This window comes from Phasianus colchicus, chromosome 6, assembly GCF_987193195.1.
Source record: "Phasianus colchicus chromosome 6, bPhaCol1.hap1.1, whole genome shotgun sequence".
Taxonomy (NCBI): domain Eukaryota; kingdom Metazoa; phylum Chordata; class Aves; order Galliformes; family Phasianidae; genus Phasianus; species Phasianus colchicus.
In genome coordinates, this window is record NC_143441.1 from 23,652,069 (window position 1) to 23,670,528 (window position 18,460).

At 38.5% G+C, this 18,460-nt stretch overlaps 1 protein-coding gene across 7 annotated transcripts in view; it reads right to left on the reverse strand.

The window, feature by feature from the left end:
* Positions 1–1,043: 1,043 nt before the first annotated feature.
* Positions 1,044–18,460, reverse strand: part of ITGB8 (integrin subunit beta 8) — a 51,729-nt gene continuing 34,312 nt past the window's right edge. For 4 of the 7 annotated variants that reach the window (XM_090142696.1, XM_090142698.1, XM_031590077.2 and 1 more), the window contains 5 exons: positions 15,423–15,828; positions 11,945–12,170; positions 10,494–10,597; positions 9,234–9,397; positions 1,922–2,292 (listed from right to left, as the gene is read on the reverse strand). In XM_090142696.1, coding sequence (XP_089998822.1) covers positions 1,939–2,292; positions 9,234–9,397; positions 10,494–10,597; positions 11,945–12,170; positions 15,423–15,828 — 1,254 coding nt within the window. In that variant the 3' untranslated portion in view covers positions 1,922–1,938. The other 3 variants (XM_031590078.2, XR_004166468.2, XM_031590079.2) reach the window with 3 other exon arrangements.

Consider the following 18,460-nt stretch of genomic DNA (forward strand, 5'->3'; position numbering starts at 1 on the left):
GCTTGGATAAACTCTTTTTGATCCAAGAGGCAACATCAGCTCTAATAAGCTTTTCATGTTTAAAACCAAGATACCAGACTCACAGTAATGAAGAATAAACCAGATAAAGAAATATTTTTTCCTTATTTATAAAATTATGACTATGACCCAAGAATCCACTGTGCAGGGTGTTGTGTTTGTCTTCCATGATTTAGGTGCAGTGTGTGGGACAGCAGCTAAAAAAGGTGAACAGGAAAATGCAAAGGCTCAAGGAGACGAATACTGGGGAACACTTTAAGTCATGATTTCAATGTGCTAGCAGCATAGGCACCAGGAGAACCCTGGATAAGTATAGGAAATCTTAAGGGAAGATCCTGCTATGCATGAGAAAGTATGGGAGGAATCCCATTTAGAAAATATGTTTGTGAGGCTGTATCTGGATCTATAGTACTTATTAATATATACATCTATATTGTCTGGTCTAACAGGTTATACAGAGATGGTTTTCTTGATACTGAAGAAAAGTTACTTTGGATGGAATATGCAGTCATAAAGCAATACATGAAAAAGTACAAGTAATACCAGAATGATGGCACTTAAAATGAGTTGTCTTTGGGTCTTGTGTGTTGCATATACCTTGCAGAAGATGTGAGGGTGTCAGATTTAAAGATTATAGGTAGAGAGAGTCCCTATTCTAGAACTGGCTAGCACACCAAGGAACAGATCTGACTTCTTAACACTGGAAAGAAGAGGAATATGAAAGCTGGGAGGTGTTCTGTTCAGCTTTGCTTTACAGACTTGGACTCACTCCTGTCTGCTCGAAGACAAAAAAAAAAAATTCTTCTGAAGATAAATGAGCTGTTCACTGATGAAGCCTTCTGATTCAGTGCCTCTGATTTTCAAGGAAAGCATAATTTCAGATGGCACAATTTTGAGGGAAAAATGGGAAGGACTTTTTTTTTTTTTTTTTTTTTGCACGGGAATCCAGGCACAAATGCAGAATGACTGAAGGAAAGAAGACAACCAAAAGCTATAGAGACCACCAGGATTAACCTGCAGAAGTCTTTAAAAATCCTGTTTCGTCTAAAGCAGAGTAAAGCAAATGTTTGTCTAAAAATCCCACAAAAAATTATCCATTGATTTGTCTCATTTTCTTTGCAGTTAAATCACATACCTTAAGGATGTGGTGAAAGATAAATAAGAAGAGGATGTGAGGGAGAACAGGAACTGTGAGCAGTTTTGGGAGCACAGGAATCTCAGTCAGGAACAGGTCCTGGGCTCTCCAGATTGCTGAGGCATAAACAGAGGCTTAGGATGAAATGTTGGTTAGGGGCTCAAAAAGGGAACTTGGCAAGCTGCAAAGCTGGAAGAAGTACATCATGTGCCCTGATTTCCATAAGCATAATGTGATGTCACTTGGCAATGTTATGTTTTTTGGTTAATCGTTTAGTTTTATCAGCTTGCACGCACATCATCTTATTAAACAGTAACTGTCCTTCATTAATCATTGAGTTCAAGGCCAAGAAAACAGCTAGAGGCCATATTATGCTTGGGCTCAGCAGATGATGAATGATTTGCAAGAAGGAACGTTGCTTTCTGCCACCCACCACTATTTCCTTGAATAAAGGGCCAGAAGATCATAACGTCGGGCCACTAGAACTAATAAATCAGACTTGCAGCCTATGCCTAAGTAATGTAAATTCAGAACAGGCGGAATTTGGATGAACACAGGAGTTCCAAACAGAAGATAAGCGTCAAGCCCATGAACTGCACTGAGTATACCTGTGTCCCAAACACAGTTCCAGACCATTCAGGTTTCTGTAAAACTAGATTTTCTGTTTAATTCATATTATTATAATACGTTTAAAATATTTGGTTTCAAGCCCAGGGTAGCAGGAGTGTGTTTCCAAAGTTCTTCTCTTTGTTGTAGACCTGGAAGGAGAACAAACCAACCATTTTTTAGATTAACTTCTCGCTAGTTAAAATCAGCCTGTTAACAAAGCTTTTATTTGTTATTCCAACAATTGTCTTCTGGCTGTTATCACGCATATTCAGATCTTCACCCAAACTACTGTGCTGAGCAGATAACTTACATGCTGAACTTTTGTCCCCTGCATCCTCTCTATATATCAGGTCAAATTCTGCACCCACCATAATGGGAATCATGCAGTAATAGTGTGCACCTACATGACTGGTGTCAAAAAAGTGGCTGAAAGAAGGATCTCTTTCCTCCTCCGGCTTTAGAGGCTGTAACTTAGGTTTCATTCCTCTTTGGAGAGCTTGAGCAGCAAGCCTTTTTCTGGTCAATGGTATCTGCAACAAAATAGCAGTTGCATTACATTAGTCAAATTAGAGCACCACTGTGCCCTCATTGACAACTTCATGGGCACAAATGGAAACTGGCTAAATATGGTGCTACCATTGTCAAAACCCTACCAATAACAGGACATTTTAAGGTATATAGGCACGTTTTCAGGATTTCAGGACACAGGAAGGATGGAAGGCTTCATACAGATCACTTACCATCATTCCACAGCATAGAGGGTAGACATAGACTTAGTGCCAGTCAGAGATTTAAGATCAATGTTACCACTGACTTTGAGGTTGTACATCAAGCGGCAAAAAGCAGCCCTGTGTCTGTACCTCAAGCTGCTTGAACTGTGTGTCTGATCCAGGATGTTAACTCAGAGGTGCTGACAACATTAACATTCCCTCCATAAAGAGCTGTTGTGGAAAATGTGTTTTTCCTCTGTGGGAGTGGTTGCAAGTGCTTGCTCTCTGTGTTAGTGAATGCTTATGTATCTTCTGTCTCTGCAAAAGGAAATTCCTCTGCCTCTGTCTCATCAGGCTTAAATTGGGTTTACCTTCCTTGCTTTGTCAGAAAAAGCAACAAAGATGCCCACACTGCCATTGTGATTACTTTTTTCTTTCTGGGTTTTCTGTACATCTTTTCCCAGTTTTTTTTTTTTTTTTTTTTTTTTAATTGTATTTTTCTAGTGTACTGTTAAGGCCTGGACACTACATGGCTTAACGACTGGGTTTATACCAGTCATCATTTGATTCTACCTCTTTCCTACCCCCAGAGAAAAACCTAGATCTTCCTAGGAGCACAAATCTTTCCTCATGTGAGAGAAGCCCATCAGTTTAGCAGTGATTTCTACAAGAAATGTGATGGTGTTGCACAGAGCGTACACTATTACCAGCTCTGCAGGAGAACAGAGGTGTCCCAATCTACTGATGCTTTTCACCAGACCTCATAAAGTAACTTGTGTCTGCAACGAGTGGCATAGACAATGCATCTGCAAGAAACTGACCCGTAAGCAGAACATGAGCTCTTCTGCTACCAAAGCAGAACAAAGCAGGATACTGTAACCATCTATTAATAGATAGATTATATTTCTGTAGGAAGTATTTTCTTGTCCCCATCCTGAATGTGTGTTTATCTGTTTGGCTACATCTGAAAATCAAGAATCAAGCTTGAATTCTCCTGACAGTGTATTGTAGCATTTGAAAAACAATATAATCGTATCCTCTTTGTGGACCTATTTGCACACCTTGATGAAAACACGTCAATTCTTAAAAAAGAAGGGAGTCTCTCTTCCTTAACTTACCACAGATATCCTAGGCATTAAAAATATGAAAATTCCATACAGATTAAATATTGATTTTATTTTTTTAGAGAGCAAGTACAATGATGTTGCATTAAAATAATGCTATGTCATAGTTGTTACAGCTCTGATAGAAAAATAAACATCTCAATATACTACAGTGTCAACTCATTAATAAATATCAAAATAGAAGTTAGTAGTCAACTGAAATTAATAAACAGCTATAAAAGTATACTATTTTAAATAATAAAATATTCAGAATATTTCCAGACAAACAAAAGTAGTGATTTAAAAGTATCATTTAAAATGGAAGATGGACAGTAAGAAGTTACAGATATAATTAAACCGTCTTCCCTTACTAACATTCTCTATGCATAAAATCTAGAGAAACATTATTCATCTGTATATAATTTTTTTTTACAAAAGGTAATATATGTTAAATAGAAAGTTAAAAACTGCTGTAATATTAATAGTTGTCACATCATTGCTTAATAAGACACTTTGAAGCAGTAGTAGGTAAAAGTGAAGATGTTAGCACAGTGAATTCTTCTAAAATAAATGCCTTCCTAAATTAATCTTTCATCTTTCCGCCTCGCCCTTCAGAATACAAACAACTCAAACACAGGTATCATGATGAAAATAAGATTTGAATAGAAGCTGTTTTTTAAATAAAAGTCATGTTTTAAAAATTTTTTTAATAACCAAAAAACTCAACAAAGAGCAACATTTCTAAAACTGAAGAATCTACTAATTTTGTGGGGTTTTTTATAATTTTTTTTTTTTATTATTATTATTATTTTTTTTTCCTCAGAGTGACCAGTCATTCTTAGCTGGCTTGCACTCAGTGAAATCCCACTGATTTGGCTCACTATAGAAAAACATTCACATTAGCTATGTCTAACCTTTTCTTTCTCTCCATGAATTTCTGTTCTGTGTAATATCCATGAGATATCTGTGCATCAGTAAGCATCAAGATTACCATGGTAAAGTAGTGTCATTCTTAACGCTGCTTCACTCCTTTTTACCAAATAGATCTTTCACCTCTATTTCAAAGGGAGAGCAAGAACACTGGCACCACAGTTCATCCAGAGCAGAGTAAATGTCACACAGCACCCTTATGAGAATTGCCCTTTCTAGGTACTGAAAACATCACAGAAGGCCTGGCAATGCAGATCCTGGGGCTGGGGAGAAGCTGATGGACAGATGCCCAAGGACTTTACAGAAGGAAGGCTGCTTTCTCTCTCAAGAAGGGCTGCAGCACCCAAATTTACAGTACCTCACTAGGTTGTATGCAAGCAGTGTTTGATGAGTAAAGATGCAAACAGGCCGCAGTGTTGATGACTGTGGACTGCACATCATGCATCACCAGTGTGTGGCCATCTCCTCTGACAAGGCCTCCTATCCTGACAGATGGAAAAATACGGTCCTGGAGTGCCATCTCTCTTGAGATACCATGAGGAACAGCGGTCTGCTTGGGATGCCTACTGCAAAGGCAATAGGGCCCCTACATCCTTTTGTCCTGGGCATTGCTGTGCGTTATGACCACCCACGGGAGTAAGGGTTGCTTGAAGCTGCTTCACACATTCACTCCCACAGTTTATGCCGCACGTGCATTTAAGTATGCACACTAAGCAGAAAACAAATGTATGATCAGATTGGGAAAATATTTTTTTCCACTGTGGTCTGAAAAATACTTTACATAGCAGGTTTTCATGACATCATAGAAAGGAAAAAATAAATCCAGTTAGTTATAGTGGCTAAAATGTAAACTATGCCTACACACATGTCCTTCCTTTTTAAGGTTCACTTGCAACATTGCTTGTGAACATAAGGGAATTTCAGCTAGTCACAATGAAAATTTCTCACATACCATGCACACGTTTTCTGGATGAAACAGCTATTTTCCCACACACATCTGTAGTGGTGCTATTAACGTGCTCATGATGCTTGGAAAAAATCAGTGCACAGCATTTTTTCATCTCTCTCAGAGCCTCGGAAAACAAATCTGAAGATGCTTGTGTTTTAGTTGTATGAATGTGCCATTTCTGAAATGTTACATAGTTAATAAAATGAAATTAAAAGTAATGTGGGATTAGAATTGACATTTTTAACATGTACAAATCCACTTTGAAGAGCCAGGAAGATGCTCTGTTTTCAGGAGAAAATCTAGAATAAATGCTGCAAATCAGCAATGAAATGCTGTAGTATCTGTAAGCATACTATTAGGTATAGGCATGTAGTCAAAGCATCTGACCTTCTTTCCAATTTTTTTCAAGCAGCCTAGTATATTTCAAAATATTCCACTTTATTTCAAAGGTTTGAAACATGCTACACTGAGGCTAGATGTTTTTCCTGTATTTTTTACAGGCATCTTTGATGCACAATACTTTGAAAGTTAATCTGAACTAATTTCTCTGTGATATCTCCCATACTAAGTGCTATAGGAAGCACAGTCCTTCTGTGACTGCTGAGGAAATTCCTTGTGAATTACAGGCTGCTTTCTCATTTAAGGTCATGTGCTGAGGGAACACAGCTCCCTAAATAGTGAGGCTTTTGTTGGTCTATTCATCTCCTGCAGCAGCTCTTCTGAAAAACATGGCCAAAGGCAGAGGGAAACAAGCACTGAGTTAAGCCAGAGTTTCTCATGGATAGATTCCATCCTCAGAAACAAAGCCTTCTCCCAAGGATCCTGCCCTGTGTAGGCTCCCCATGGGCCTTCTAAAAGCCTTGACCTGTCACATTAGCAACAGCTTATTCTTTTTTCACTATATCCCTCTAAAATACAGCAAAGCAATGAGCAAGATGCAAGAAAATAAAAAGTCTTTTTATAAAATATTGTTTTTTCTTTTCTTTTTCTTTCTTCTTCTTCTTTTTTTTTTTTTTTTTTTAATTTAAGAGTTTGCCCTGGAAGCCTGCTGTGTTTGAGCAGAGCATATCACACACTCAGGTAGGTGTCTGATAAAGACATACTGGCCACACTCCTGCACAGGCAACACTGCAATGCCAACAAAGTGCTACAGAAGAAAAGTGGCAGCAATAGGATGTCTCTGGATGATGGGGGGTACAGACCATATCTTTCTTCCACAGACACCAGCTCAATTGCCCCCTATCCAAATTTAGCTTCCTCTAACAGTGAAAAAATAAATTCTAGAGAAAAAAACAATAGCTGTCACTTCAGAAAGTGGCTTACAGGCTGTTAGGAGAAACACATTTTGATGAATCTTTTCTGTTAAGAAAAATTATATCATTTTGTTAAAGAGCATAATCATAGCTTTTGCTTTATATGTAGGTATTCTCCTGTGAGGTTTTATTTCTTTATTTTGTTTTCCTAAGTGAAATAGACAACCATGGACTTTTTTGCCTGATCAAAAACCATGTGACAAGAACAATAATAAGTAAACCTTAATAGGTTTTTTATCTTAATCCCCCTGAAAACAGTGGTTCAGAGTCTATTAATTTACATGGAAAGAAAATGCATTTTAAAATGGAAAGGAAAGTTCAAGGTATTCCTGATATGCTACAGAGTAATTCTTGAGTCAGAATGAATGTATAGATAAGATATTAGGATGAAGCTATCAGTAAAATCAAGGTCAGTGTAAAGTAACCACTTTAAATGAGACACTTTTACCTGAATGGTGGGAAGCTAAGGGAGTACTCTGAGGATTACTTCAGAAACAATTAAAAGGCCAGTTTAAAACTCTTTTTTTTTTTTTTTTTTTTTTCATGATCCAAAATATTAATTGTGAACGCTCACATAATAATTATTTGTTCTGCATCCTCCCCTCCTTTCACCTGTGGGAATTTACAGAATATTGAATAGGAAATACTACTGTATACCAATTGCTACCAACTTTCATGTAAGGCGGTCCTGCTTTGTTTCTGTAACTCTCACCTATGGCAATTACATATCAATATCTAGTACCAATAGTTACAACTGTTAAAATGACACACTGCATAATGTCCTATGAGACAGTTTTTGTTGTTTTTTTTTCCCACCACCGAGATGTTAGTGTATATTTCACAGACACTGATTAGAATTTCTCAGGATCTTGGCAACATAATGTAAGTAAACCAGCATGCTGGTTGACTCTTCTCATTAGTGTACAGCAATAACCTGCTCTCTACCACTACAACCAGTTTCAAGGGTGAGAAAATGCTTCTGCTAGAAATTCTAGTTCAAATTCTGCTTTCAGGTGAGCTTATATTGGTCCCGCTGTGTTTAGAAGAATTTTGCCCATTACCGAAGGCAGAATTTGGTCCTACATTTATGAAGTCAGTTAATATGTTCTCTTGAGAAAATGATTCCTATGTTCCTCCGCTTCTCTCAAACTGCAGATTCTTTGTCACATCGAACCGGACACATTTCTCAATGCGCAGCAACAAAAATTAAAGTGGTAAAGTACAAAATGAGAAAAAAAAATCCTGTCAACTAATTTACAAGAAAAAAGAGCACGTGTGTAAATCAGACTTATGCCTGATATACAAAAGGAACAAGTCCTTACTTGCCAAAACACTGACATGTAGCTAGCAGACCAAAGACATCTCTGGTGCAGTTTATCAGATTGGAGCTGATGCTGCTGACTCCAAGGCACAGTCAGCGGGCAGTGGTTGCAGTGAAGGTGGTGCTGGTGGACAGAGGAACTCATTTTCTATAGCCACTCAGTTTTTTGAATATCTTCATATTCACATAAAAGTTTTACATTGAAGAAAGCAAAAAAAAGCTAAAAAGTACTCCTAGTCAGATATAAATTATCTCTAGGTGACATAACATAAGAAAATTATTTATATATTTGTCAGTGTGCGTGTGCATGTGTGTGTGCCTACACACACACTAGTAACTAAGCACTCATTTATTCCAGTCATTTTTATTAAGCAATGAGGAAAAGCTAAGAGGCTAAAGCAGACAAATCAGTGGAATTTAGTCAACTGAGAGAACTATAAAAGTACCATTTGCTCTATTTAAGAGCATTTGAAAAGTTTCACCTATTGCTATAATATACAGCAATGTTAATATTTCAGTCACAGTTTTTGTCCATTCCCACAGAGCACATCAGTACTAACTACAAGTAGAGTGAGATCAGTGCTTTGTCACATCTGTTTGTATCTACATTCTATGCCAGAACTAAATAAATTAGAATACATTAAAGTGCTACATCAACACTAATGTTCCTGAACAGTAGTAACGCACATTTTCTTTCAAAAAAAACAACAACAACAACAAAAAAAAAAAAAAAAAAAAAAAAAAACCACAAAAAAACAGCAGCTATAGTTTCAGACATAGTCACCTTATGTGAATATGCTTACATGTCACGTTGTTACAGTATCCAACAAAATGCATGACACAAACAGCAACAGTCGAGATTCGACAGAGTGGTAACTTCTAAAAAGTAGAGAATGATGGAAATAGACATTTGCAGAAACACTCTGTCTTCAGAATTCACACTTGAAAGTTTCATTTAATCGCAACTTGCTGATGTCGATATTTATTTCCTCTGGTTTGTCACGTCTGTATGTTACTGTTCTTGTACAAACAGTAGGCAAAAACATCTTTTCCTTGAAGGAGAAGATACAATTTTTATCAACAATTAGCTAACTTTTATGTGCAAGAAATAAATTACTGAACACGATGGCTCTGAAATCAATTACCTTCTTTGTCGCAGAGACTCTGTAATCAGCTGAAGATTTAACTTTATTGCTATTTCCCTGCAGAATTATCTGCCTGATGATAAGTACAACAAGCAACCCAATCAGAAACGTAACTATAAAGATTATGGAAAACACTCTAAAGTAGCTTCGTCCAGAGAAACATTCTGCAATGAAAGGAAAACACAAGTGTAAAGCCTAATGTACGGAATAAGCACATCACTAAAGCACATTTACATTTACCCCTGTGTCTTATAGCAGCACAAATGTAACACAAGTCTGCTAAACAATAAGGGAAAATAGCTCATGTTACCATACACAAACCTTTAAGGCAAAGAACATCATGAACTCTGATTAAGACCAAGCATAGAAAAATGTTCAAATATCATCCCTTTAATCTACAGAAGTAGGAGTAAGGCTTTGCTGTGCTAGCCACCATGAATTCTCTGCAAACCAGTGAGTTTATAGCTGAAATTGAGAAGATGAATTGTTAGAGATGTTCAGGGCCAGAACAGTTTAATTTTCATGAGATTACAGTACAGATCACAGGTGAAATATGAAAGAAAACATGATTTCTTGATTCCTTGTGCAGTATTGCCCTCACTGGCCAACACTCTCACTGAGTAGGTTTTCTTCTAATTAAAAAGGTCACGAGAAAAGTTTTCTCAACTAGTTTTTCCTTTCATAAAAATCTTCAAGAGAAAAAAACATACAAAAATGTGACATGACATAAGGTAACCATTTATGTCCATTTTTGATGCAGTGTGAACTAATTAAGCTCAATGATATGTTATAAGAAAGTATTTTATTCTTCTAAGGTCCTCAAAACTACAACATTTTTGTACTTGCAAGGAGTATTTAAACATTACTGACAGTGAAGTAAGCATTCTATTTCATCCTTCTTCATTTCTGGTAATGTCAAATAATGTAAATATATCCGATGTAATAAAACATGCAAATGTCATAATGGACTTTTATAAATATTTCTTTAAGCATGGCTAGGGCAGGATTCATTATTATTAGATGTGACTTCTCAAGGAAATGGGAAATCTATTTAGCAATGCTTGCCAATAACATTTCCTGTTACTATTTATCTTTTACTTTCCCTGAAGCAAGAAGGAATTTCTTTTTTCCTGCTTTCCCTCTTTCTTACTGTAATAACACTGACACACTTTTGAAAGACATTGTAACAGTAATGATTTCAAACATTAACATGGACAGATTTTGAACTTTCACCAAAATTATGTAGAAAATATCACATACCTGAAGTTTGGTCAACGTAATGCAATAGGTAAGCACATGAGGTTTTACACTGGTCAAGTTTAGCTTGAGATGCATTGTTAGAATGATGGCACTGAACACAATTCCTGTAAGAGAAATGTAATTAAAACATTATGTCTTTCTCTGCACTCTCCTCACAGAGATTCTATCAACAAGCTGACGTATTATGTTTTCCTGTTGTTAGTAAAAACATTGCGACATTTATTTTTTTTCTGAAATGTGATGCCTTCCTCAGCATTTTATCCCTGTGACACTTCTCAAGGCTGACCACTCAGACTTAGTAAGTAAAACATCTGTTTGGTTTCAAGCCCCCTTCATCTGGCCCCTGCTTTGCATTCTCAGATGTGTTCCTCAGGGGTCTTCCACCACCTCTTCCACTGACAGCCTCACGTTCATTCTTAATCTTTCTTATCTATCATTCTCATTGGGAAACATGCTGTGATTGTCAAGAACTTTTTTGATTCTTTCTTAGGAAAAAACACAGAAGTTCTCAGTGCTGGGCAGCTTATACAGATCATCAGCATGGTGGGAGACAGCATGGCAGTCTCACTATTTTCGCTTTATAGCTTTGCAAGGGGATGGACATCACAGGTGATACCAGAAAAGCCTAAACTCTTTTAAATGAATGTACGTCATCCTCTGTATTAAAGGCACACATTTCACAGTGATATTGAATAAGTCTAAGCCAGCAAGGCTAACTTCATTTTATCTGGTGAATCTCTTAGCAGTCACCTTTCCAGATACAGCACAATTTTTCTCCCCAGTGCATTCACCAGAAGAGCTATATTTCAAATGAGTACAAATAATCAACAATTCTGTTTCTAATGCATTTCCCTTCCCAACTAAAGGCTGTTCTGTCACCATTCTGTACAAATTGGTATGTGAAACGATATTTGTGTCACGTTACAGGAGGGCCAGAAGAACCATGCCCAAGGACAGGGTTTCATTTATTCTACCTTAAAAACCATGGTGACAGTGCATTGTACTGCTCTTGTTCACTCCTCCCTTCAGATTGGAGGCACAAAGAGTGTGCGGAGAGAAATTCAGGAAATATTACTGGACTTAGTAGCATTCAAGAGTAGGACCTACTGTCCACTTTTAAAATCCCAAAACTATAGGCTTTGTTCTCCACTCAGAAGATTTTATACGAAGAACAATCCTTTAGTACATATGAAAAAACTATACTCATACCACATATCACCTATGACTTCCCAAAGCAGAAATATTGGTGAACATAGATGTGGACATTCAGCTGTTTTGTTAGCATGAAAACCCAACTACACAGAAAGAAGCCTTGAGTAGGATATGTTTCAAGTTTCCTATAATCTAAACAACTAAGGAAAACAGCACATAGTACACATAGCCAAGAAGAAATATTTCTCCTTGCTTCAACACTACAGAGTTAAACATGAAGTGTAGAACAAGAAACCTACCAGTTTTCTTCACAGGCTTTGTTACAAGCAGGGCAGTATTCACACAAACGGCCAAAGCTTCTTGGGTCAGTGCACTCACATTTTCCACATACACAATTTCCTCTTCCACTGCAAATCTGGCCCTTTGAATTCAGGCACTGCTTTGCTGATTGTAATGAACACTGGCAGCGGTCACCTTCCCAGTCAGCAAAGCATTTACATTTACCAGCTTCACATTCACCATTACCTAAAACATCAGATAACCTTCAGTCAAATGCTTTTATAAAACACAGAAAGTCAATTTTTATATGCATATATTTGTATTGCAGGTGCCTTATATCAAACAGCTAATGTAGTCCTTGGCCTGCTGATAAGCTTTTTAAGTTAACGATTAGGCTGAAATTATCACCATGATACATATTTATGGCTGCTGTTCGTTGCTAATTTGAGCAAAAGCTGCTACCTTGATCGTGTCCTAAAATGTTCTACTAGTTTTCCTTGTTGCTTTGGATCAAAGCAGCAGAGATTAAAAATTACACAACTTTCAGGAAAACAGTCTTCAAGCAAACTAAACAAACTTCTCTGTAGCAATTAAGCATTCAGCTCAAATAAATTGCAAAATTCTGAGAGGAAGGAGTATCGAGTTCATATGTTCAAGCCAGTTCTTTTCATTTTCTTTTCAGAAACATGCATTACAACAATGTTTTTCAGCCTTTTAAAGGGACAGATGACTGAACAGGCAAGGTGAATATGCTATATTTATGAACAGTGAGTTGTGTTATATGAGCTTAAAATGCACACTCTCAAGTACTCAAATGGTACAGAGAACCTCTGGTGGTCTTTATAATCTTCCAGGCAAATCAGTGGGAGCTTTAGGGCAAAATCCAGACGTTTTTCACATTGCAGTACATTTAGGCAGGTGTACAGTTGGTGTACTGGTAATGTTTAGCCATAGTTTTACAGCATAAGAAAACACGTTTAGGAAATATAAAAACAGAGAACACCTTGCAGCTATCGCTTGCAGCTATAGCAAATCTTATGAGACTTCCTCAGCCATACCCTCAGCAGTACATAGGCTTCACATGCACTGCAGTGGCCCTTCTTGTGCTCCAGGGACCTTCAGAGCAGATGCAGAGAGACAGTCCCATCTAACTACATGGAATCCCCTAAGGGTTGGGGGAGGGAGGCAGTGTGACCAAAGTATAGGCTGCCCCTTTTTCTGCCTGGGCTCTGTGCTGTAAAATATCCCACTAAGGGGCACATACACAGCCCTGGTCGCATGTTGCTTGGGTAGGAGACTCCATCAATAGGAGAATCTCCAACATGTCTTTGACAAAGATCTCCCTGTTTTCTCTTCCACTGCATCTCAGACTTTGGGAACTTGCAAATTTGGAAGTTCTGCTTAGATTAAGAAAAACTTTGCTGCGGTTAGAGAAGAAGATTGAGAACATGAACCACAATTCTCTGTATTGGAATGAATCATAAAATCATACGATTGTTTGAGTTGCAAGTGACTCTTGAAGACTGGACTCCAGTCTAATCTTCTGCAATTAACAAAGACATCTGCCGCTTGACCGGGTTACTCAGAGATCCCTCAAGCCTGATCATGAGTATTTCCAGGGACAGGTCTTCCACCACTCTTATTGTAAAAAACTTTTTTTCATATATCCAGTTTAAATCTTCTATCTTTTAGTTGAAACCATTTGTCCTTGTCTTGTCACAAGAGATCCTGATATGAGTCTGTCCCCTTCTTTCTTATATCCCCCCTCCTGATACAGAAAGGTCACTATCAGGTCACCTTGGAGCCTTCTCTTCCCCAGGTTGAACAGCCCCACCTCTCTCATCTTGTTCTTACAGGGGAGGCGCTCCATCCCTTGGATCATTTTTGTGGCCCTCCTCTGGACATGCTCCAACAGGTTCATGTTTCTCCTGTACTGAGGACTCCACATGCAGTACTCCAGGTGAGCTAGAGCAGAGAGGCAGGATCACCTCCCTTGACCTGATGACCATGCTTCCTTTGATGCAGTCCAGGATACAGTTGGCTTTCTGGGCTGCGAGGGCAAATTGCTGGCTTGTGTCCAGCTGCCATCCACAGTGTCACTAAATCCTTTTCAGCAGGGCAGTGCTCTATCCTCTAGCTTGCATCTATAATGGGGGTTGCTGAGATCCAGGTACAAGACTTGGCTTTGTCAAACCTCATGAGGTTCAGCTGGGCCCACTGCTCAAGCTTGTCTAGGTCTCTCTGGATGGTTTCTCATCTCTCGGGCATGTTGACTACACCACACAGCTTGGTGTCATCTGCAAACTCATTGAGAATGCACTTGATCACACAGTCAATATAATTGATGAAGATATTAAAGAGCATCTGTACACCTGAGGTACACAACTTGTCACTGATCTCCACTTGGACATTGAGTCTTTGACCACCACTCTCTGGGGAGTAACTGGGAATTCTTTTTCCACTGAACAGCCCACCTGCCAAATCCATATATTTTCAATTTGGAGGGAAGGATGTTATAGGGGACTGTGTCAAAAGCCTTACTGAAGTTCAGATAGACGACATCTGTGGCCTTTCCCTTGTTCACTGATGCATTTACACCATCACAGAAGGCCACTACATTGGTCAAGCAGGACTTGGTGGAGCCATGCTACTTGTTCCGTATCTCCTCCCTGCTCTCCATGTGCTGTAGCATAGCTTCCAGGAGGATCTGCTCCATGGTCTTCCCCAGCACAGAGGTCAGGCTGACAGGTTGGTAATTCCCTGGATTGTCCTTTCTAACCCTCTTGAAAATGGGTGTGACATCATCTTTTTACCAGTCACCAGGGACTTCACCTGACTGCCATGACTTTTCAAACATCATTAAGAGTGGCTTGGCAACACATCAGCCAATGTCTCACTCAGTACAGAGTGAAATGAAAGGATGCAGAACAGCAGTATATGTTTTAAAATACTTGAAATATAACTTCTGTAACTTCTGAGGGTAAAAAATATATTTCAGTACAGATAATGATACTGATTAAAACCTATTTTCCTTAACAACATTAACTTAAAGGTGCATTCTTTTTCACTTAGTTCATATACAATTTTCATTTGTATGATTTCTTAGAAAATATAAAGTAGGCTGCAAAAAAAAAAAAAAAAGAAAAAAAAGAGGATTTCTAACTACTCTCCCTGATTATGTTTTTTATGTTTTGCTCACTGTCCTCTACTTGGAGCAGGTGTTCCAAAAAGTGTTTCCATATATATCAGGATTAGAAACCAAGTATCACTGTATCTCTGACAAGACTGATTTAGGGTGTCAGTAAATCAGAACTACACGTAGACATTATGGCTCCTTTTATTCTCTCAGTATCTCATTTATATTTCCTAATTCTGCACATGCAATTCTTGTACTTGACAGCCTTACATCATTGTTTTCAGCTGCATAATGTATCTAAGTTTCAGAAAACAAAACACAAGGAAAAAAAGCAAAGCACAGACCTGAATTCTGCAGCTTACCAGAACATAAGTTTCCCTGGTGATACGGGCAAGAAAAATCATCCATTTGACAGTATTTGCCATACACCCTGCCTAGCTTGTTCTTGTAGCAGAAACATTTTCCCTCTATGCAATCTCCTTGGCCACTGCAGATGGGCTGGTCCTTGTGCTGCCTGCACTCCTCAGAAGGAAACGTCTCTCTGCTGTAGCTGCAACTGCTGTCACTGCAGTGGGGCTGTTTGCTATCAGGAAAGGTTTCATCAACCCACACTCTCTTGGGCTTTGCGTTGTCTCCATTCTGACAGGCACAGCTTTTCTGTACATTAATAATGGTGGTTTCATTGAAACCAATAGGCTTAAGTATTGCATATTTTCTTCCCCCAGTTGTATCACATCCTTTCATTGTGACTGATACATTGAAAAGAACCTAGGAAAAATAAAAACATATTTTGCATTTATTTTTTTTTTTCCCTATAAGTTACTTACAATTTTTAACCAGAAATAAAGAAGAATTTCACATTATGTATGAATGTGCAGTAGCTGCTAATAGTGCATAGTGGTCATTTGTGAAACATACTAGCAAACATAAGCATTACATATAAAATTAAACCCTAACAACATGAGGTTGGCAATAGTCTACTTTTCATGTTAAGAAAGCATAGCTGCAGAAAACAAGTTTAATGCTGGATAAACACTCACAGAATTACCATCTTCCACCTCCTCTTTTTTTTAAAATGTTCATTCTGTTTATATTATAGAAACGCAAATCAGAATTGATTGAGCAAGACCAACACAAGCTGAAACAGATCCTCATCATAAAAACAATCTACAGTAAATGTCCTTGCTGCAGAAAGAGACTGTGGAAACATAAAATACACAGGCTTTTCTGGAAGGCCCTATGTACTCTTGTTAAAACCCAGAAATGGCTCACACCTTAGCAGCAGCTTATTTTTGCCTTTCCTGTGATGCAAGTGGAGCAGGAGAATGCTGCTGCTCCGGCTGCAGCCCTGCTCTGGGAGGAGCCCTGCACTCATCCCATGGCCAGGCCACCAGTACCATGCTCTGGGTCACAGCCTGTGGCTGTGCTCACGGCGGCAGTGGCACCTGATGCCTTCCACAGCCCTGGCACCTGATCACGGCTCTTTTAGGGGTTAGGTGACTGCCATAGAGTTGGCATCTCTGACTGCCAAAGCTCTTTGAGTTTTGATATCTGCGGTGATTTCATAACAGTAATCTTTGCATTGCACTTTTTTTTTTTTTTTTTAACTCGTTTGACTGCTAGTGTTCTGATGGGGTATTCTCACTGACATTATGCCATCAGCTGGCTGAGAACAGCTATTCTAAGCCTTCTTGCAGAGAAAGTATCACCAAAAAGAAAAGGTGAGAAAGGAACCTGAGGGATGCAAGTGCCTTTACTTTTTATCATCAATGATTTCCAAATCAAAAGAATTGAAAACATAAGAAAGCTGTATCGTGGGAGGCTGAAACTCCCCACAAAGACTGTGGCATTCATTCCCCATGGCGGTCTCCCCCTCCCGGCTCCACAAAGGCAGCTTTGTGACCAGCCAGGCTGCGTCTGCCTACACCAGCAGGAGAAGAATGCAGTGCAGAGCGTGCACTCCTTAACCATCCCATCGAGGGTGCACAAAGGCTTTGTTCCTCTCTTTGCTTTTCTTCTTGTTTTTCAAGTGCTCCACTGCATGCATAACCCCCAGCTGCCAGCAGGCTCTGTGCTTGAGTCTTCTTCCATGAGGAAGCGTGGACATGCACTAATAATTCATACAGCAGGTGCACGTCATGAGGGGAGGAAAGGCTGCAGCTAGAGAATGAGCTTTGTGTTCAGCACAGGACCCTGTTAGAAAATGCAATCTTTCCGTACAACATGGGAGGGAAGGGCAAAGAACGCCTTGTCTAAAAGTCATGAAACATGATGGGTAGCAGCAGAAAGATTAAAGTTATTGCCACTAAATAATCATAACACCACGAGCTCACTAATAAAGTTAGTTTTGCACCATGAAGAGGCCATAGGATTTTTCCAGAATATAATGCACTTTTGTGTTTTACTAAGGAAAGGAAGGAAAAAGGATTAGACAATGAAAGGAATGTGAGAATTAAGAACAAGCATTCTGCCTGTAAACAAATACTGAAAGAAGGCTTTGCGGTTAAAAATAAATTAATCTCTTGAAGATGGCTCATTTTCAACTGCAGTAAGCTGTAAGACCACATGCAATCTTTTACAATCAACTGGCTTGTCTTTTTTATTAAAAAGAACCAGATATAAATATTTTTCTTTTCGTTAAACAGAACGAATTCCATTCCTATTTCTTATGACATACACAGGGAATGACATTTCAGAAGAGTTAAGAACAAAAACCTACCACATCTACCTTAAAGTGTAGCAGTTAATCGGCTGCAAATTGTGCAGACAAAATAGAGAAGAGTATAAAATACATTTAAATGAACATATTTAAAATTCACACATTTAATCTATTGTTTTGTTTTGCCACTTCTATGCACAAACACAATAAAATCCCATCAACTGATCTGTGTGTACACCACAAGGAAAGAACTCCTTGACCCTGCTCTCCAGAAACACAGACCTCTTCCTGGCAAGCTACAGGAATTACTCTACTGGTCCAAGCAATCAAATAAATATATCAACACACAGAGAAGTTGTTCTGGGAAGAAAACCACGTTCTTTATATTAGCCAGACATCTTCCCCCATATTTTCATGGTGCACGATGCTCCAGTTTTATAATCCAATTCATTCAGTATGTGGTACAGATCCAAATGGGAATTAATCATTTTATTAATTTAATTTATAAGATAAACTAATTACCCATGACTCTGAATGTGCACAAAGGCTACTGGAGCAAGGAGAGGGAAAGGTGGTGTCTTGTACAGATCCAAGCAGCACAAATTCCAACGATTCTTTTCCACTGAGTGATTATCTTTCAACCTCTTTAAGTACAAATTTCATCACAATGAACATGGCCATTGTGACCATGGAAGGACAAAGGAGGACAGTTTTAATGGACATTAGCTTTCAGGAAAAGCT